Consider the following 22,624-nt stretch of genomic DNA (forward strand, 5'->3'; position numbering starts at 1 on the left):
GGGAAGGAATAACAATGGATTTCATCACGAAGCTACTGAAAACAGTAGGCGGTTAGAACATCATCTGGGTTATTATTAACCATCTCGCCAAAACTGCTCACTTTCTAGCCATGAAAGAAACCGATACAATGGACAAACTTGCACAACGATACTTAAAGAAAATTGTATCCTGTCACTTCAGCAATTCAAGTTCTATATTGAGGATTACCCAAGAATCTCATTTGATACTCATTCTTACGCAACTCTAAATCCTAACTTATTACGAGGAATTTCTTATTCGATGATAACCACACCACCATCCTTTTTCTTCGATATTAGTCATAACAGTTCGAAATTTTCCAAAAATCAATGGGTGGTTCATTCTCATCCTCATACTCTCCCATTCGTATCTCACTTATAAGCAACAACTTCACACTTAAGCGTTTTTGGTCAAAGGACTTATGCCCTACTAATAGTCGTCAATCACATATAAATTCAATGGTTTTTATTACCTCAAATATCACTCAAAATTTTCAAAAGTCTTTTACTCGATTCTCATCAATCTTTTCCAACTTGTATCCTCCGAAATATGAAAATTTTGTTTGCCAAAATCTTACACACATTATTTTACTGTGCTATCCTCTCAAAGCTTTATAAAAATAAATGTATTTTGTTCGCCATTCGCGCAAATTTTGAAATCATATACGTTATATAAAATAAAGTAAATGATTACTTATCTTTGACAAATACATGTAAAATTTTACTTTCACTCTTACAAATCAAATCTTTTGTTCAAAATATATTTTACTTTGAATGGTACGGGTTGTACATAACCCTAGTTTACTAAAACTTCATTTCTTTCCATACATTGTCACCTTAAACAATTTCTATAAAATTTTTCGGTGCATGCTATATAAAATTCTCCGTTGCTCATTCATACCCAAGTCATCATGAAGACTTTACAACCGTCGAAAGCGAGAGATTCATGTGTGTATGGGTTGAAGACACTTCTGCCACGTCATTCAGAGCCTTTGGGCATCCACAGACACTTAAACCATTTAAAAATCATTGCGTTACCCCAAGAACCTTATTTTCCACGCCTGTTGGAACAATGCTCTTTCTTACATAACTCTAAGTCCTGACTTATTTCAAGGGATCCTCATTTAGTGGTATTAATACCATCATTATTCCGACTTTAATACTAGTCATAACCTGTTTGGCACTTTGCAAATTCAAGAAGCAATTAACTTCTCATCCTCGTGCTTTATCCTTCGTACCCCACTTTTAGCAACGGCTTCGCACGTGAATATTTTTGGCCCAAAGACTTGTCTCCTAATAATTACCCAAAACTGCATTTATGTCATTAGTTTTCAATACCTAGTAACTGGTCACCCAATGATTCAAAGCTTTTCCACTCAATCTTTTTCAACTCGTAACCTTTGAAATACGAAAAACTATGTTTATCGAAATTTTTACACGTTGTTTATTTGTGCGGTCCTCACAAGATTTACAGACAATGAAAATTCTAAAAACTTTTCTGTCACTTATACGATTTGTAAAATCGTATATGTATAAATTTATACTTACTTATTTTGATACTAAGTTATATCTTCAAATTATTTAAAAAAAAAACCGCTCCTTTACCGAGTTATTCAACTTAAGTCAAATAGTTTTGTGCAAAATGGTACACATTGTACCTACTTCTAAATTTACTAGGAACTTCGTTCCGTTTACGTTGTCACAACAAACATTTAAAGGTTTTGTTTTTTAAAACTCCGTTAGTTGATTTTATTAAAGGTTTTCGTATTATACTACACCATGTGTGGAACACACTTTTTTTCTCGCCCTCTGTTAAGAGATGAAACTTACTATTAAGACTTGAGCCACTTTGGATGGCGGTTTTATAAAACTTGTTAGAAAATCTTTGCACCCATAAAATGTTCTTTTTAAAGCTAGACATGACAAAAAAAACGCGGGTCGATAAATCGGTTTTCTGAGGTACACTTATTGGTCACCTTATTGTAGGAAAGGTACTAGGTGGGTTACTGTTCTCAATACTTCACGACGAATCACAACACCCTCGTAAACTTCATCTCTATGAATCAGTATGTTGAGACACAAGAATCATTTTTGGAGATTCTTTTCACTCGGAGTAAACCATTCATTAGGACCCAGGGTTCATGTATCTCCTCATCCGCACATCCCCTTAAGTACACGGATAAATTCAAAACGAACCACTCGAAAAGTTCACTCTCGTTCAAGACCACACCTTTTCGTGCAACTTTCTTTCGGAAATGTAATATAAGATACTTTGAGAACCTATGAATCTCGTTATCCCTTTTGGGAAGAGACTGCTTAAAACATCTACGGCGCTCAGGTGGATACTCTATATATTTCTTCCTTCATTGGTGGCAACTGTATGTTGCTCTAGTTAACGTTAACCCTAACTTCAACATGTAACTGAAAGGATGAAGTTACATTGCGGAACTGTGTTTTCATTTCATCAAAGGATAGGTTCACCTGCGGTATGGTAAATTAGGTGATGTCTTTCATTGTTCGTTCAGACCGTCCTGAAGACACTATGAATAATTATGGCTTGCAAGTCCGATTGGTCACTTTCAGCTAAAGTTTTGATTCACTTATTCAAATGAAACGTTCTTATATATCGAGTTCTTTATGCCTCTGGCCTCCTTTCAAAATCAAGGGATTAGTACAATCCGTGGCTAACACTATCCAGACTTCAAAACGCATGGTTGTGATCATCATGTTTTCCATCCTACCTGTCAGATTATTATTACGACATAAACGCTCAATGTTTTAAATGAGTTTAGAAACATTCATGATGCATTTCACGCATCCAGCTCACTGAAGATGCCTGTAAGGCTAAACACACCCTCTTTCCTTTCGTGGATATACATTCAGATGACATACTCATGTCAATCAGAAACGAAATCAATTTGTTGATCTCTTAGGACAAGAGACTTAATTAACGGCATATACCTATTCTCACTTTCATACGCTGAAGTACCTTTCAAGGTAAATAACTCACTTCTGAGCCCACGGGTCTCACGGAACTTTGATATGCCCTTCTTATTCAAATACGGTACCATTGTTTGGTCACTCCTTAAAATTTCGGGATGAAATTTTCTTTAACAGGTGGGTAATGTAACGACCCTGGATTTTCCAACGTTATTTATTAATAATAATTATTATTAATACTTATGATTAAACGAATGTATGTTGTTACATTTACATGTTGCCATGATTGCCCGTACTTGACTTTAAATGCCCGAAACATCTTTGCGACACACGAAACTTTCACGAATAATATTTTTAGAATATTATTTACATTCATGATTGATTTTATTAATCATTTTAATTAACTAAGGTTACTAGTTAATTACTTGGGCTCTTGTTGGATTTATTTGTTAATTACTTGAACTTGGGCCTTTATTAGTGTTAATGGACCCATGAAGCCCACCCTACTTCTTTAGTGGACTAATTAAGCCCATACTTACATGTAAGTATTATTTAGATGGAAACTAGCTAGTTTAAGACACTTGGAATCTAGTTACTACATAATCCCCATAAAACCCCATCTATTAACCAACTTTTTAAGACTTTGCACACAAGGAACTAGTAGACAACTCACCGCTCCCCTTTTGCTTGGAAACTGTCGATTTGGTGTAGCCATAAGGGAGTTTTGGTTTCAATTTTTCATTACTTACTTACTCATATTCTCTCATTTCCAAAAACACACACATACTTGCTTCATCTTTTCTCTCATTTTTCTTTCTTTCTTGTAAGTATTATGAACTACTCTTCTTCCTTTTCTTTGTCTTAAAAACCATAGCCTAAGCTACCAAGATCATCATCATCATCTTTTGTTACATGTTGTTTACTTGATCATTGTTTACTTACTTACTAGTGGTTGTTTGTTACTTACTTACTAGTTTTCAAGAATCAAACTTGTTAGTTTAATTCTTCTTTTATCTTGTATTTACAAGAACACTCAAGAACATAAACTTACTAGTTTATGATTCTACCTTATTTGTTTTAAAAGATTTAAGGTTCATGTGTTGTAAATCATACTTGTAATTTATGTTAGTAAACTTTAAAGTTTACTCTCTTAAAGATCAAACTTTGGTTTGAATCTTTAAAGTATGAACAACAATTAACTAGTTGCTTGTTTATTTAGTTTATCACTTCATTCTTGCACTTTAATTTCATGTTTGTTAGTTTAAAAGGTCAAGTATTACAAGTTAGTCTTGATCTCATAACTTTCTTGAACCTAAAGTTAAATCTAAAGGTTCAAGAACATAGAAGTCTAACTTACTAGTTATAACTTCAAATACTTTTGTAAGATCTAAGTTTATATAGCTTATGGTCTTCTTATTTTTGTCATGAACAAGAGCTTTCAAGCTTACATACACTTTACTTGATGATAATCTAAGTTTTGTAACTTTTGGTTTCATTAAAGTAAAGATTCATGTGTTATTACTTAAGGTTTAACTTAATAACTTTAGATCAAGACTTTTGAGTCTTGGATCTTCAAGATCAAACTAAGAACCATGTTCTACATCTTATAATCTTGATTAGTTAGTTTACTTGCAAGTTTGTAGTTCAATATTTCTTTTATATTTCATGTATGTGTAAAATCTAAGACTTTGATGTAACTTTAGTTCATCAAGACACTTGCAACACTTAATTGAGTTGTGTTACTTATCTTAGACTTACACAAGGGTTATGATGGTCAAAACTTGGTAAAGATTATGTAAATACATCAATGAGTTATACACTTGAAGCTATATGCATCAAGGATGAGAACCATGATGAACATCAAGCACCAAGACCCACTGGAATCCATTTATTTTTCTGTTTTCTGTTTACAGTTTCTGTTTTCTAGTTTCTGTAACATACCTGTACACCTGGACTACTGTAGCATTGATTTTCAGATAGCTCAGTTTGTGTAGATAATTTTTCGTTTAAGACTCGTCTTCATCCGAGTTACGGTTTAGGATTTATGGCCCTCCGACCGTCACTATGTCCTTTTAACGCTGTGCTAGAAATTCTGACCAACTCGCACTTAGACCATCGCCACGGTCAAACTAAGACGAGTTTACTTCTGGAAACTTTACCACAACTAAAGGACTTATATACGGAGCCATGGCCACTAGTCTCACCTCTTTTCGGTTTGTGTAGAGGCCGTGGTGACTGATCCAAATCAGCCTTTGTTTTAAACTTCTTTCATGAACGAAACTTACTTTACGCCTTTTGTTTGATGATGAATGATGATGACCTTTAAGACCTAATTTACATACATTTAAACCTATTGAGACGATTTACTGACTTAGTAATATTTGACTTAGGTTGAGGACTTTCCGGACCTACAAACTTGCTTATTTCCCGAATCATATTTTACCGCTACTTTATCATTGTGAGTTATAGCATTCCCTTTTACTTTAACTTATTTTGGGAACTGAGAATACATGCGGATTTTATGTTTTACATACTAGGCACGAGTACTTAAACTTTATATATGTGTGGGTTATACAACGGCAGAAACATTCCCTTTAGCTCGGTAACGTTTAGTCATTGGTTTTTGAACCGGTGAACGCGAATCTTAGATATGGATCCATAGGGTTTGACATCCCCACTCGGGCTAGTTGCGCTAGTAGTCAACGAGTGTTTAATACTTATTAAACATACGCACTTGTCAAGTGTACTTTCAGGGGGTGATATATTATTAAATGTTAAGTTAGTTACCGAGTGCCCACGGTTGAGCATATACTTAAACATACTGATTTGGATTACTATTTTGAAACGCTCTTTGTAGCACTGAAATCTCGTGGCCTACCTTACATTACTGTTATACTTAAACTATAGTTCACCAACATTCGTGTTGACATTTTTAAGCATGTTTTTCTCAGGTGCTTAAGGTTTGCTTGCTTCCGCTGTACTAGTCATGCCTTGTAGATACCTGCTGCGCTTATTAGAGATGTCACCGCAAGAAACGTTATTTTGCATTCAAACATGATACTTTTGAACGATATATTTGTAACGACCTATGGGTCATGCACTATTACTTATGCTTGCTATTCGTAGAAGCATACTTTTGGGATATTAAACATTTGATGTTGATTAAGACATCACTTTTATTATGAATGCAAACTCTTTTGAAATTGCATATAGTACTTAACCTTGTAATGATCCTGTTGTTGATGGTCCGTACATGTTTATTTAGTATGGGGCATCACAGAACCGACTAATCTCATGATTATTACTTAGTTTGTGGGTAGTTCGGAGTTATTGCAGGAAAATCTTTGTGGCAACGAGTGGATTAATTTTCCATTTTTGTAGATTCAAACTCATGCCGTCTACTTTAAAATGGTAAACCCTAAACACTTCCACTGCTACTACAAACTTTTAATAAACGGGATATCTTTTTTCAAATTGTTTAAAGAAGAAAATATTTTTTCTATACAAACTTAATACAGAATTTTAATATATCTGTAAAAAATGATATTGAAAATAATGTAATCTAAGATAAAAACTTGCGATATTGATAGAAGTGTTTTAAATCATAGTTTTAAGGGTTGTGCGTAAGAAAATATTCATTTATGTGTAATTACATCATCTTCAATGGTGATGGAAAAAAGTGGCGTGTTGAGGGGTGAAGTGGGGTGCTTGACGCTATTGTGAGAGGCGTACTGGTAAATTGAGTGATAACGTGATGGCGTGTAGAGTGGCGTGTTGGGAGGTAGTGGTGAGTATTTATAAATTCTTTTTCATTTTTCTTACTTTATAATTTGTTTTAGTTTTTATCTTATTTAATTAGTTAGATTATTATTTTGTATTTATAAAAATAAATTGAATTAATAAAACACACTTAATTTAAAATTAAAATACGATTACATGAATAAAAATTTTTAAAAATAAAAAATTACATTAATTAAAAAAATCTTAAAAATAGAAAATTACATTAATTAAAAAAAACTCATCAACTTACTTTATTTTTAAAAAGTCGTAAAAATACAATAATTAAGAAATTGCTCTCTTTATCCCAAATCTATTGTCCGATATTTCATTTTCGGATATTTAAAAATAATTCTCTACTTCCATAAATGGATAAAAATAATGTGATAAGAATCTTTGTTGCCCCTACTTTATTTAGTAGGACAAAAAGGCAGGTAAATGGTAAAGGGTAAGACTGAAAAGTTAACAAAAAGATACATGTGACGGGTACTTTTTCTTAAACTGCGTGTTTTTTGTCTGAGACTATAGATTTGGGACTGAGAGGGTTGTTATTAGTGCGGCGAAAATTTGGTGGATGATGTCGTATATGCTCAGTTAGGTCTTCACGAAGTTGATTATGCACATCTCTATCGTGCATTTCCTTATCTCGAGTCTCACGATCCCTATTTAGATTCCTAACATGTTGGTTTTTAGGATCTCTTAGAAGCTCTTCGTCAAGTGAAGATATAGCGAAACTGTTATTCTCTTGGATCATATTGTGCAATATTACACAAGTGTATAAGATTATGGACACTTTTTTTGTTTTCAAGCTCGTTCAGGCATACGTAATATATTGAATCTACCTTGAAGAACATTGAATGTGCGCTCCACATCCTTTCGTGCACTATCTTGATACCATTTAAACTTCGCACGTGGCTCGTTAGTCGGGGATGAAAATACCTTAATGTGGAATCGAAAGAAGTCCTCCTCATTTATCCGAGATGGTTCTTCGAGAGGAGTCCTCCTACCAACGAAAGCTAGAAGACATTTCTTCTGGCGGTAGGTCTGAAATATGCCAAAATAGTAATGTATGTGTTTGTGTCATATTCAAAGAGATATGTAGTATAAGATAAAAAAGATAAATTGAAATTTTATTGAGAGCTTATACTTTAAGATATTTGTACATGGTTGTATACATACTAAGGTGGTCGGGTGGGTGATCGGTCCTCCCAGTGATAGATGGTTTACACATGATATTTTTTCAAATGGAAAGCGTGCCAGGGTCGTCGTAACAATACTCCGTCTGGCGTTTCTAGGTGATATGCACCGTAGTCATTTATGCTGACAACTTTGTAAGGCCCTTCCCAGCGGGGACCCAAATTTTCGATGGCTTGTTGTCGGCTGGCTTCATTACTTCGTTATACCAGGTCATTGAGTTGAAAGTCTAATGGTTTAACTTTCTTATTATAATGGTTTTCGATTTTTTGTTTCTTTTCTGCCTGACTGATGGATTCTATGGAATTGGATCTTCAAGGGTGTCCAAATTTTTTCTTAGTGCATCGTCATTCTCTTGTTCATCAAATTCGTTTATGCGTGCAGTTGGGGCGATTACCTCAGTCGGGATGATTGACTCTGTACCGTATACCAAGATGAACGGTGTTTCGTTTGTACTTTCTTTTTGAGTCGTCCGGTGGGCCCATAATACGTGTGGAAGTTCATCGACAAATCCTTTTCAGTTTCCCCAACCTGGCCTTAATTTCAGCTACAATATCTTTGTTTGTGACCTCAACCTGACCATTGGCATGTGGGTATGCCGCAGAGGTGAATGATTGCTTTATTTCCATGTCAATGCACCAATCTCTGAACAGGTTTTGTGCGAGTTGAGTGTCGTTATCACTGACTATCTCTCATGGCAAACCGAAGCGACAGACTATGTTTTCTCACACAAATGTGAGGATTTTTCTCCCGATATCGTGCTTAGTGGTTTTGCTTCGACCCACTTAGTAAAGTAGTCGATTTCCACGACTAAAAATTTAACGTTTCTGACACCCTTTAGGAATGGGCCTACGATATTAATTCCTCATTTGCAGAATGGCCAATCTGCCTGAACCGGGACCATATTGTGACGCCCCGTACTAAATCAACATGTACGGACCATCAACAATAGGATCATTACAAGGTCAAACATTATATGCGTTTTCAAAACAAGTTTGCATTCATGATAAAAGGTGACGTCATAACTAACGTCGAATGTTTTACATTAAAAGTATGCTTCTATGAATAGAAGCAAGGATAATAGTGCGTGACCCTTAGGTCGTTACAAATCATTGTTTCAAAAGTATTAAAGTTTGAATGCAAGATAAAGTGTTTCATGCGGTGGCATCTCTAGTAAAGCACATCGGAAGTCTACGAGGCATGACTAGTACAACAGCGGAAACAAGCAATCTTAAGCACCTGAGAAAAACATGCTTAAAAACATCAACACAAAGGTTGGTGAGCTATAGTTTAAGTATAACAGTAATGTAAGGTAGGCCATGAGATTTCAGTACTACAAAGAGCGTTTCAAAACAGTATGTAAAGTATATGTTTAACCGTGGGCACTTGGTAACTAACTTAACATTTATAACCCCCTGAAAGTACACTTGGCGAGTGCGTATATTTACAAAGCATTAAACACCCATTAAATGCTAGCGCTACTAGCCCGGGTGGGGATGTCAAACCCTATGGATCCATATCTAAGATTCGCGTTCACCGGTTCAAAAAACCAATGACTAAACGTTACCGAGCTAAAGGGAATGTTTATGCCGTTGTATAACCCACACATATATAAAGTTTAAGTACTCGTGTCTAGTATGTAAAACATAAAATGCGCATGTATTCTCAGTTCCCAAAATAGTTAAAGTAAAAAGGGATGCTATAACTCACAGTGTAAAGTAGTAGTAAAGTTGAGTCGGGAAGTAAGCAAGTATGTAGGTCCGGAAAGTCCTCAACCTAAGTCAAATATTACTAAGTCAGTAAATTGTTCCAATAGGTTTAAATGTATGTAAATTAGGTCTTAAGTATCATCATCATTCATCATTAAGTCAAAAGGGTAAAGTAAGTTTTCAATCAAGTAAAGAGTTTAAAACAAAGGCTGACTTCGATCAGTCACCACCGCCTCTATACCTACTGAAATAAGGTGAGACCAGTGGCCCTGGCTCCGTATATGAGTCCTCTAGTTGTGGTAAAAATTACAGAAGCAAACTCATCTTCGTTTGACCGTGGCGACGGTCTAAGTGCGAGTAGGTCAGAATTTTCAGCACAACGTTAAAAGGACATAGTGATGATCGAAGGGCCATAAATCCTAAACCGTAACTCGGATTAAGACGAGTCTTAAATGAAAAGTCATCTACACAAACTGAGAAAACTGAAAATCAACTTTACAGCAGCCCAGTAGTTCTTATCAGTTACAGAAAAAAGTAGCTAAATTGCTCCGGTGGGTTTTTGGTGCTTGATGCTCATCACGGTTCTCATCCTTGATGCTTGTAGCTTCAAGTGTACAACTCGTTGATGGGTTTACATCATTTTTACCAAGTTTTGACCATCATAACACTAGTGCATGTCTAAGATATGTAGCATAACTCAATTAAGAGTTGCATGTAGTTTGATGAACCAAAGTTACATCAAAGTCTTAGATTTGTCACATACATGAATTATAAAAGTAATATTGAACTACAAACTTGAAAGTAAACTAACTAATCAAGATCTTAAGTTATAGAACATAGTTCTTTGTTAGATCTTGAAGATCCAAGACCCAAAAGTCTAGATCTAAAGTTATTAAATTAAATCCTAAGTTATAAGACATAAATCTTTATTTTCATGAATCCATAAGTTATAAAACTTAGATTTGCATCTTGTAAAGTGTATGTAAGCTTTCAAGCTTTTGTTTATGACAAAATAAGTAGATCATAAGCTATAGAACTTAGATCCATCACAAGTATATGAAGTTATAACTAGAAAGTTATACTTCCATGTTCTTGAACTTATAAAGTTAGCTTTTAGTTTCAAGAAGTATGAGATCAAGATTAACTTGTAATACTTGACCATTTAATATAAATCACGAATTCAAACATGAACAAAATGAAGGAATAAATGAAATCTACAAGTAAATAAGTTCATGGTTGTTCATACTTTTAAAGATTCAAGCCAAGGTCTTGATCTTTAAGGAAGTAAACTTTTAAGTTTACAACATGAACTTCAAGTATGGTTATTACAACTCATGAACTTTAAGTCTTTAAAACATTAAGTGTAGAACATAAACTAGAAAGTTTAGGCTCTTGTATGTTCTTGTATGTACAAGATGAAATGAAGAGCAAACTAAAGAGTTTGATTCTTATTAACTAGTAAGTAACAACAACTAAGAACAAGTAACAAAACAACAACAAAGAATGATGATGATAAGTGTGTTTGCTACGATTTTAAACAAGGAAAAGAAGAGAAGAAAAGCTCAAGTTACTTACAAAGTAGAGAGCAAAATGAGAGAAAAATGAAGTTGCAAGTAAGAGTGTGTGTTTGGAACGAGAGAGTGCAAGTGAGAAGTAATACAAAAATGAAACAAACTCTCCCTTTTACTCCATCAAAACCGACGGTTTACACCATCAAAGGGGGAAGGGAAGTGTCCACTAGTCTCTTCATGTATTTGGCTCAAAAAGATGGTAATAAAGTTGCATGGTGTTGGAAAATGGTGTAAGTAAACTTGTAACTAGATTCTTTACTAAGCTAATTTATCTAGTTGCAACTTAATGTAATACTTGCATAAATATGGGCTAACTAGTCCATTAAGGATGTAGGGTGGGCTTCTAAGTCCATTAGCATTAATAAAAGCCCAAGTTCAAGTAGTTAACAAATTAATCCAATAAAGCCCAAGTAATTAACTAGTAACCTTAGTTAATTAAAATGATTAATAAAAATTAATCATGAATGTAAATAATATTTGAAAATATTATTCGTGTAAAGTTTGCGTGTAAAGTTTGCGTGTCACAAAGACGTGTTGGGCATGTAAAGTTAATCATGATGACAAGTAAATGTAATAAAATACATTCGTTAAAACACAAGTATTAATAATAATTATTAATAATTAAAAGTTGGAATTTCCAAGGTCGTTACACATATTGTGTCGAGGAGACCTGTTAACTGGGGCATGTATTTGGCATGATTCACAATTAACTATTATTTCATACGTGTCTTGGTACATTTGTGGCCAGGAATAACCCATCCTTTTGATTCTATCTACCACTATTCGGTAACCAAAATGTGTTGAGCTGGCTCCTTCGTGCATATCTTGTACGATCTCTTTGGCTTGTGTCAGTCCAACACATTTTAAATATGGTTCTACGAATAACTTTCGATAAAGCATGTCATCCTGGAAGTGGTACATCGGTGCTTGCATCTGGATCTTCCGGGCTTGGAACTTATCTTCTAGGAGAACACCTTCGGTGAGATGTTGTATGAACGGGGTCATACAACAGTCTCCGTCTTCCGTATGATCGCCATAAGAGTATCTTCTTCGTTAGGTTTCCTTTCTAATACTTCGACCATGACCTTTTTTGTAAAATGATCGTACAATAGGGAGGCAAGTTTTCTTAAAGCATATGCTTTTTTTTATGGCTTCGCGGTATTTGATTTATTTCAAATGTTATAAAATCTTTGGCTAGCGTTTTGATTGCCATTTAGTTGGCTTGCTACTAGTTGTGAATCAACGTACCCCATGAGTGGTTTGACTTCTATGCTTTTTGCCAAACGCAAACTTGCTAACAGGGCTTCGTATTCGGCATCATTATTTGATGCAGCAAATTTCATTCGTATGGCATAAGTAATTTCTTCTCCATCTGGACATACTAATAGTACACCTATTCCGGCTCCCTCTTCACTAGATGCTCCATCGGTGTATAATTCTCAAATTTCATCTTCTCCTTTCCTGGACATGGTGGTTTCACCATGTTTTATTATTTCAGATGGTAGTTCAACTAGAAATTCTGCTAGCACCTTCCATTTGACGGAATTCCTCGGGACAAAGCTGATTGCGTGCTTGTCGAGTTCGATTTCCCACTTAGCCAGTCGCCCGGAGATTTTCGGACTAGTCAGGACTTTTTTAATCGGTTGGTCCGTGAGGACCAGGATTGGGTGTGCCTGAAAGTACCTTCAGAGATGTCTTGCTGTGTGCACCCGTGCATAAATTATTTTTTCCATTGATGAGTAATTTACTTCTCCATTTTGGAGGATTTTACTAACAAAGTATACCGGAATCTGGACCTTGTCTCTGTCGGCTATTAACACTGAGATGATTTCCTCAGAAGAAGCGACTAGGTAAACTGTCATAGTCTCTCCCTGAATTGGAGCCGTGATTGTGGGTAATTCCTTCGAAATGTCTTCATTTCGTAGAAAGCCTTCTCGGCTTCTCCCGTCCAGATGAAATCTTTCTTATTCAAGCACCCTTTTAGAGTCTGAAAGAATGGTAAGGACCTGTCGGCAACCTAGACAGAAATCGTGTTAATGCCGCCAGCCTGCCGTTCAGGCTTTATGCGTCCTTTTTGCGCTTTGTGAATTGCATGTTTTCGATAGCTTGAATCTTCTTTGGGTTGGCCTTAATCCCTCTCGGGGTGACCGTGAATTCGAGGAATCGACCTTTCTCTACCCCAAAGGAACACTTGGACGGATTAAACTTCATGTTAATTTTTTGTAGTGACTCAAAAGTTTCCATAACATCCAGGATCATTTGCTCTCCTGAATCACTTTTGATTATGATATCATCGACATATGCCTCGATGTTTTGTTCAATCTGGTATTGGAATGCTTGGTCAATCACCTTTTGGTACATTGCTCCTGCATTTTTTAAACCGAATGGCATTTTTGTATAACAAAAAATGCCTTTGTTTATGAAGAACGCAGTTTTGTCTTCATCCGTTGTCGACATTAGGATTTGGTGATAACCTTTGTATGCATCCATAAAATATTTATATCTAAACCTGCTAGTAACTCAACCTTCCAATCGATTTCCGGCAAGGGATAGGTATCCTTCGGGTATGCCTTGTTGATATCTTTGTAATCGACACACATGCGCCATGATCCGTCTTCCTTTTTGACCATGACCGGGATGGCCACCCATGTTTGGTATTTTACTTCCCTCATTATCCCTACGTCGATCGGTTTCTTTACCTCTTCATCCAGGAATTTGCTTCGTTCAAAAGCCATTGCCCTTTTCTTCTGGACGAGTGGTGGGATGTTTGGGTTTACGTTCAATCGATGAGCTATTTTGTGTGGAACTCCTATCATGCCAGATGCTTCGCATGCAAAAACGTCAATATTTGCTGCTAATAGTTTGTGCCGAGCTGAATTCTTAGCGTTAGCACTTAGATCAGTTCCGAGCTGAATTCTTTGTTCGAATGTTTGGGATTCGGAGAGATGGATCCGTCAACATGTATGATTATGTCTGCATTATCTTTGAATATTTGCAGACATTCAACCAGTTTCAACTCCTGTGTCTGGATTGTTGCTATGCCGACTGGGGTTGCAAATTTCAATATGCCGTGTACCGTAGACGTGACCGCTCTGAAGTTCTGCATGGCGGTTCGTCCAAGTATGACGTTATACCGGGATTCAGTTTTGACAATGGAGAACTCAATTTCGGCATTGTTTTGAAAATGTATTTTTCCTAAAACGACTTCTAGTGTAATGGAACCTACTGGCCAAGTTATCGCACTGTTGAATCCTGCCAATGGAGAAGCTGCAAATCTTTTGAATATATGGAATCCTTCCGGTAACTGCCAGAAACAATGTTCGAACATCACTTCTACTCCTGCATCGGTGTCTGTGTAAATTCGACCGATTTGGCAATTCGAAATGTGTGCTTTGATGATAACTAACTCCCTTGAAGGATTGATATTAAATAATGATGGGAAGATGATAGGTTCGTGTTTCCATTCGTCTAATGCTCTTGCCTTCCGTCTTTGCCCAGTAGCCCATGAATGAATCATATATAAATCGTCTTCTGTCATTTTGTTTATGTTGTTTCTTGTTTCTTATACGTCTAGCTCGTTGAGGTAAAGATCAGTTAATTTCTTACCGTTAGATAGTGCCATTTGATCACGCCTAAAACTAAATTGGTAATTTTAGGATTAGACTTGAGTGCTTAATTTGGGGAAAATATGTTGATCAATTGTTTTAACTCCAATAACTGTGCAAACGCCATTTGAAATTTGGATTCCAAGGGCATAAAATAAACAATTAGATTAACCTCACTCAATTAGATCGAATGATTTACTATCTTGGATGTTGATGAACTCCGATATCGACCGAAATCTTAATCAGAGTTGTATTTTTGGCTGAACAATGTTACGGTATGATTTTGGCAGAGTAACAGTGTGTGTTCAGTGTCCTGTAAAGAATGATCCATGGGGTGTATTTATAGATGTTTCTAAATAGTTTGTTAGAGGGAATGATGATGTGGCATATGCCCCTTTCATAATCGTAACAAACTTTCCTGATTCGTGGGCAGACGTGGCCCATGTCCCTTGCATTGGCGTAACAAACAAATCCTAACAAACTTTCCTATATTTGTGGGCTGACGTGTCACACGATTCATTCACATGTTTGTTCCTGGACCATGTGTTTGTTCCAGGACCAAGTGCCTGTTCCGAAACCATGTTTTGTTCAGGGACCGCGTGATTATTTTGGAATGGTGTGATGATTCTGGAGTGATGTGATTATTTCAGAATGGTGTGCCAGATCCGTCTATGATGTGACGGATGGGCGCCACCTTCGGTTAGGTAGGAGAACTTATATAAGAGCATTGCCTAATATTATCCAAGTGTTTCTTCGCGATACTCTCCTGGCCGGGTAAGGTTACAGCCGGTTCTTATGTCCGTTCGTAATATTCTTGTAGAGGTTACCGGGTGACCAGGCTTTTTGGCTGATCAGGAGACCTTTATGTGTAAATGTGATCCTTAACCTCTCGGTGCTTTATATCCGGAGATATTCTCGGACGGTGTCTTATATACAAGATATCTGGGTGAATGGTGCCAGATATCCGGCACACTTATCCAGGTGAGTGAAGTTACGGTCGGCTTCTATTCGGGATATTTCTTCCTGGATGCATATTCGGATAGTCTTCTGACCGGTTTGTTTAGGTGGGACCAGGAGAAGGTATTTTCTCTGGACCATTTTGCCGGTTTAATTCCGGATGGAATTTGACAAATGGTAAGTCGTATTGAAAATATGACTTTTTTGATACAGATTCAGTACGCGTGTTATCATATATCCATTTGAGTTTTGTCCAATAATAATCGACCATGAAGCAAACACGCTCCTCACCCTTGTCGTGCTATCATCCAGCACGCCGAAGAAGATAACCCACAAGCACGCCGCGTTGATGGCGTTTTTGGCAAAAACAATTCGTCCAACTCGCGCGATAAAGATAGTCTTAGTTGTATAAAAAAGTTATGAAGCTGATTATTAAGAAATAATTAGGATAGTTAATAGCAAGTTACAGATCGATTAACCATGTCTTAAAATATTAAAGATAGCCCTTGACTATCTTTTGAAAAACTTAACTCATTATATAAAAGTATAGGGGTCAAATTGGAAATCTATTGCTTTTTTATTAGTTCATCAAGTTAGAAAAAAATACATAGTATTGTTAAACGTTAACAAAGAAACATACAGATATAATATTTTCTTGACTATAAATAATTTCAAAACATTTAGTACTCCGTTAGGCCTATATTAGTAGAGCGTGTTAGAGCTCAGGTGCCTGGAGCATGCCTGGAACACACCGATAACGCGGCATGTTGGTAGCACAAATTTATGAGTGCTTGGTTGTGGCACGTGAGAGATTCCAAGCTTGTTGAAGATGTGACAATATCTCATTGGTTCATTTTTAATTTTTAAATTGTTTTTATGCTTTTTATACTCTTTTAATATCTAACTTCCAATCATATATTTTGACACATCATTCAACATGCCACCTCACTAATCTCCATTTCTGTAAAACATTTTTCAAGTTACCGTTAACTACCTTACCCCAATAATTAAGAACAATTAAATCTCTTATACGGTGTTGTAAACGGAGGCCGCCTCAGCCATTACGGCAGTCGATGCAACGTTTTGTGACTAGTCCGTCCCGACCGGAAGAAAATCGTCCAATAAGTCGATCAACGGTTAAATGTCAGGTCAAAGTTAGGAATGTCATGTCAACGTGTTGATGCATTTTTTATGTGTCCGTCGCTGGATGAATAGACTATGTGCTTTTAACGTTTATGTTGTACACCTAGGTTATCAGAAACATTGGAAACTACTGTCACACGAGTATATGTGACATAAAAATTTTGATGCATTATCTCACACGCGTATGAGAAGTCCACGCGCGCTCCTGTATTTCACATGCACATATGTACTGATCACACGCATGAGAAATAGTCAGTGGACTATATATAGTAGTTTCCTTGTTCATTTGATTTTTGATGCATTCCATCCTCTTCAACTAGAGGCTCAAAGGTGATTTCATGTTCGATTCACCTTGAAAAATCCATGTTTCGCTGTTTAAATTTGATGTATTCAATCTTGCAATGCTTATTAATCAATACAACATCAATGTTGATTTAGATTCATGTGTTTTATGCTCCCATCTTCTTACTTTGTTTTTGAAATACAAATCGATACTTTTTTATACAAAGATCCATGCTACTGATTCATGGGATCTACACAACGTCGGTTAAAAGTGAGCTTTTTATCGGACCTTGTCCTACTCTTAACAAAAATCCCAACTCATTTAAAATTCGATGAGAAAGACATCAGCTTACATAGTATCCCTTAAAGATAAATTAATAAATATATTATATCCTAAAAAACATTGTGACAAGCCTATATATTATCCTATATACTAATACCCACACAAAATAACACAAAATACTCCATCCCTATCGATCCAATTACTATTCATCACTAATGCTCACTTTACTATTCATCAATATTATTGGTCCATTTACTATTCATCAATAGTGCACCATTGAGTCAACAAAAGTCAAATGGTTAATTGGTCAAACAGCCCACCTGATCGGTCCTTAACCCTTGCATCCCTTATTTGGGCTTCACACCATTCTGACCCAATTTTAATTATACACATTCTATGGATAAGAGGATTTCAAGCATTTTGATTGGCCCACGATAGTACCTCATACTCACAAAGTATTCCTGTTCACCAAAGCTCCTCTTTTTAGCTACACATTTATTCACGTCGGTTCCCAAAAAAAAAAAAAAAAGAGATATAGATCTGTATACACTAATACTGCAAAAATCGGAAAACTCGGCCGATTTCTCAAGGAGAAATCGGTATGACCTCCCTACCGAGAACTCGTTTTGGAATCGGCCAAAAAATCGGTCAACGACCAAAATTCGGTCAACTCTCCCAAAAATCGGTAAAATCGGTCAAATCTCAGAAAAACTCGGTAAAATCTCAAAAGTCAACGAAAGTCAACCTCGGATAACTCCCCGAATTCTCCGAGTTCTCGTTTTGGAGACCCTGCCGCCGAGAACTCTCCCATAACCGATTTCTTCAACCTTGGTATAAACTACATGCTGATGTCAGACTTCTCCATCCCTCCCATCTTCTTCAACCTATCCCTCCCATCTTCTTCAACAAATCCCCTTCTCTTCTTTATTTTTTTTAGTTCATAATCAAACCACAAGAAAAAAAACCTAAAAGCTTCGTCTCCTGCATCGACTTGAACGAACATCTCTCCCCAGAAAACCCTAAAGGCTACTTTTCTGCTGCGAAATCGTTGCGTCTTCTGCTTCTTCCAATTTCGTACGACTTCAGAATTAGAATCCACGATATTTCTATGTTCTGTAGACGCCAATCGCTGCCATCCACCGACTCCTTCAATTGGCTCCTGTTTCTTTGTTCGAATGACACCCATTGTAATATTCGGCTCAGGAGTCTAACAAAGGCATGAATTGGTTCATTATGTTATCATCCTGTTGGGGTTTACATTATGCTTTCTAATTGATACCGGTAAGTGATGATTTTTTCTTTGATGGCTACCCTAAACTAATTTTTTTGTTTGGGCGAAAATTTAATTTTTTAGATTTTTGCTTTATAATGGAGCTGATGTCGGTTCTAGAAATATTTGTGGTCAGGTAATGTTCTTTGATTTCGATCTCAATTTTTTGTATCTCATATATATAGTATTTTAATAATTTGAGATATATTTGTGGTAAATATGTTAGGGATTATAAGGCAAAAAGCTTTTGCTGCTGGAGGCTTGCCTGCTCAAGTAAACAAAATGATATGTTTCAATAACTAAGTCTTTTTATTTGAAATACGAATTGTGATGATAATTGATGTTTTTATATATTTATGTTTTAGGGAATAATATGATGGTTATTCACGTTTTTTTTTTTTTGTGATTTGTTAGTATTTTATAAGTTCTTATTAATACACGCCACCCAATTTTTATATTTGGATAGTTGTTTGTTGAATCTTTTGTGTTGTATACATTTGTACCCACCTATTATTCTTCTGCTCTTTTGGAATCGTCATCTGCGATTGCTACAAATACTAATCAGCAAAGTTAGAGTGGTGTAACTATAGAGGGTAACATCTTTTTGTTTTGTTTTCTTTGATTGCTATATTATTTGCTCTACTTTAACTGTTAGGTTAGTTTATATTGCTGTAAAGATGTGTTTTTTTTTAACAAGTGACCTTATATACTTACAGCAACTCATTTTCAAGAAACACAACAGGGTCAAGGTCTCTGATTGCAGCTTTTAAAAGTCCACAAGCGTCTTCGAAAGAGTATGGTACGAAAACCTTCAAACTAGGAACTGAACCATACCACGCACCATAACACTGCACAGCATTGTAAAATTATATGAGCTTTACTTTTTATATATATGAGAAAATTTAATGTTAAACTGGTATTTAACACAACTTTTTTAATGCAGGATAATTGAAGAACCTAACATATATATTGGTAACAAACATACTTTCTTTTACAAAAGAAATGATTAAACAATCAATCCACATTCCTTAACAATGAAAATCACCAAAAGGGTCTTTATACTTGGTTTTTTATGTTAAAAAATTTAATCCGTGTTATCCACCGTATGACATAGAAGAATTCCTAATGAGGTATTAAGATTCCTATTGATGGCTTCAACAACTTTGTTAACTATAAAACGTGGAAAATTAATAGATTGCAAAATAATAATAAAAAAAAATCTTTAAGTAATATTTTGGTGATCTAATCAGCAAATTATTTCCTAATTTTTGCAGATCGCTTGGTTTTGTTGGTGGGTTCATGATGTTTCTTCCGTTCATTGTTGCTGACCACAGTAAAGATAATTTTGGGTTTTATCTTGATTTTTGTTTCCTAAAAAAAGTACTGAAAAGATGATTTAGGGTTGTAATCGTTTGATTTTTGCTGCTTATTACGATTTGCTGTTGCTTTTTTGGTGTGTAATAGCGATTGTGTTGTCATTTTTTTATGCTTTCTTTGTTTGTTGTTGGTTAGGTCTTTTAAGTCGTTGTATGTGCTACTATTACCTCTCGAGTAAACAGCTGAGAATTGTAGATGCTTTCGTCTATTCTAAGTCTTTTGAAACTTAAGGTTTTCACAAATGTTAAAAACAACTATTGATACGTGCATATTTCCAACATATATATGGTTTTCTTTGATTTGATTAATAATAATTGGATATGTTATATGCATTATGAATTGCATAATTGTATATGTGTTTCTTTGCAGTTCTTATCACCTATAGATCATATGTGTATGGTGATTTAGAGAAACTTAGGAATTTGGTTGAGGTTTAAGGTTGATCGGTTAATAAACCTGATGATAACGGATATTGCGGTTTATAATGGGCAGCACTTAACAACCGTGCAGCTGCTGCTCAGTATATCCTTGAGGTCATCTCCTTTAATGTATCTGTAAGTTACTCCGTAAAATACTCCTATAATGTTATTAATATTCGATTTTTGTTAGGGTTTTTTATTTTCTTATAGAAGACATTTAATGTACTGTCTATTGTATTTTGATTCTGGGTTGATTTTAATAGTGTTCCAACGGATTAGGGATTTTGATTCTGGGTTAACATCAGGTATTGTTTTCTTTATTCGAATATTGGGTTTTGATTTGATGTTGTTGTATTGATTGATTTTGAATTTTTACTTGCCAATAATAAGTAATACTCGGCTCGGTTTTATCTTCGTTCAATAGGTTTTGTATGATTTTATCAGAAATTGAAGCTTAGGAAGGGAAGGCTTGATCATTAGCTTGTGATTGGTTGTTTGGTGCAGTGATAAGTTGGTTTGGTGTTTTTCGTGCAATTCGTATTTGGATGCTCAAGTTATGCCTCTTCTTCGTCCAGTTTACGAAACTGCTTATTTATTGAAGTTTGGTGAAGCGCCGCCGTCTCGGACAGTTGACCCGAATCACTTATTGTAAAAAAATTGGTCTTTCTATCGTTACCAAGTGTGTAAAATATGATTACAAAATAATCTAAAAGGCATCTAAATTACGGGTGTAAGTGCACAAACAGTTATGTTGGGGTGCCTCCTTTTTGCTATATTACATGTAATACTTTCAAATGACAACAACTTCATTTCATTTTATTAGTAAATTATTTATTTTTAAAATATTCATATATAAAGTTTTTATGTTCGAAATATGTATAATCAATGTATTTATATTTAAAAGTCAACGTTGGACAACTCCCGACTCGTCTCTCGCCGCGTCCCTGTCTCGATCCACTCATCCCTCTAAGGTCTCTATCGACACGTTCTTGACTCGCGTCTTTTACGACCTTGATCTTATATATGAAAGTACCACTTTCCACTTTATTTTTTTTTTCATTAAACTTGGCATACTATATTTCAAAAATTAAAACACTAATATATGTGACGTCATTAGTACAACTCACACATACGATGAAGGGATTATATTTGATATGACGAATTCGTTTTAAATCCTGGATGGGCTTCTAGAAGTGGTTTCTTCTGTATTATATTTATATATGTCATACAATAAACCTATCTAGTAGAAATGTGATCGAAATAATTAAATTACCATTACCATCATATATTTCGTCATAGATGTATACATCAAACTATATCGTATCAAAGATGAAGTTACTAGTCGTACGTAAAACCAAGTCAATAGTGAATACGGACCACGTACTGGTTTATTGTGGGCGCACCCTTTTGGAATGACTATATCAACCATAGTTTTGTAGCCCGCCTTCTCGAATTGCGTTTCTTTTCTAGAAGTCTCATTGGCCCACTAATTACTCACACTTATTATTCAACCTATATTTATTGCATTTAAATTCAAGGTTTGCTAGATTTTTGAGAAAAAACTTTATAAGTGAAGCTTCTAGCTTGAGGTAGAGTTGGAGTTTGTATTAAGCATATCTAGAGTGTTTTTTACAAGTATTTCGTAAAAAATTAGCTATAATTCAAGCTTAAACTGACGTAAAAGAACAAATAAACGAATGACACATAATTGTATTAATAAAACTAATCCAATTTCTGATTTCATAAGAAAATAACTTGTACTTAAAAATCACTTTAAAAAAGTTTTTTTTCTTTTTCTAAAATTACTTTTTAACACGTTTTTAAAATTTTGTTTATCAAACGATTGTAAAATGTAAAAGAATAAATATATTAAACTTATAGTAAGATAGTAGAAACTGGTGTGGCAAACATACTCAAAATTACAAAACAGAACTCATATAAGATGGTTACTGTTCGGTAAGTTTTGGCAAAAGTTTGAAATTTAAAACTTTGTTGAATTAGTTCAGACTACTATACTCGTCATGTTCTTAAATCTGATACAATCATGCAGTCTGACCCATTTAGCCATCTCTCATTGTA

General features: G+C 35.3%; 1 protein-coding gene and 1 long non-coding RNA gene across 6 annotated transcripts; one reads left to right on the forward strand and one right to left on the reverse strand.

Annotated features, from left to right (window-relative positions):
- Positions 1-14,102: 14,102 nt before the first annotated feature.
- Positions 14,103-14,747, reverse strand: LOC139868534 (uncharacterized). The gene has a single exon (XM_071856871.1). The coding sequence runs from the start codon at positions 14,745-14,747 to the stop codon at positions 14,103-14,105; it is 645 nt and encodes a 214-aa protein (XP_071712972.1).
- A 3,570-nt stretch (positions 14,748-18,317) lies between these two features.
- Positions 18,318-21,337, forward strand: LOC139866798 (uncharacterized). Of its 5 annotated transcripts, XR_011765631.1 has the most exons (6): positions 18,318-19,342; positions 19,466-19,548; positions 19,693-19,721; positions 20,024-20,680; positions 20,809-20,850; positions 20,970-21,337. It is a non-coding gene; the product is annotated as an uncharacterized lncRNA (long non-coding RNA). The 5 variants fall into 5 exon arrangements; XR_011765629.1 differs by having other exon boundaries at positions 18,318-19,548; XR_011765628.1 differs by lacking the exon at positions 19,693-19,721 and having other exon boundaries at positions 18,318-19,548.
- The last annotated feature ends 1,287 nt before the right edge of the window (positions 21,338-22,624 follow it).

Source organism: Rutidosis leptorrhynchoides, chromosome 9, assembly GCF_046630445.1.
Source record: "Rutidosis leptorrhynchoides isolate AG116_Rl617_1_P2 chromosome 9, CSIRO_AGI_Rlap_v1, whole genome shotgun sequence".
In the NCBI taxonomy this organism is placed as follows: Eukaryota; Viridiplantae; Streptophyta; class Magnoliopsida; order Asterales; family Asteraceae; genus Rutidosis; species Rutidosis leptorrhynchoides.

Coding starts and splice junctions, on each gene's coding strand:
- LOC139868534 (XM_071856871.1), bottom strand. CDS start 14,747: ATGACAGAAGACGATTTATATATGATTCATTCATGGGCTACTGGGCAA.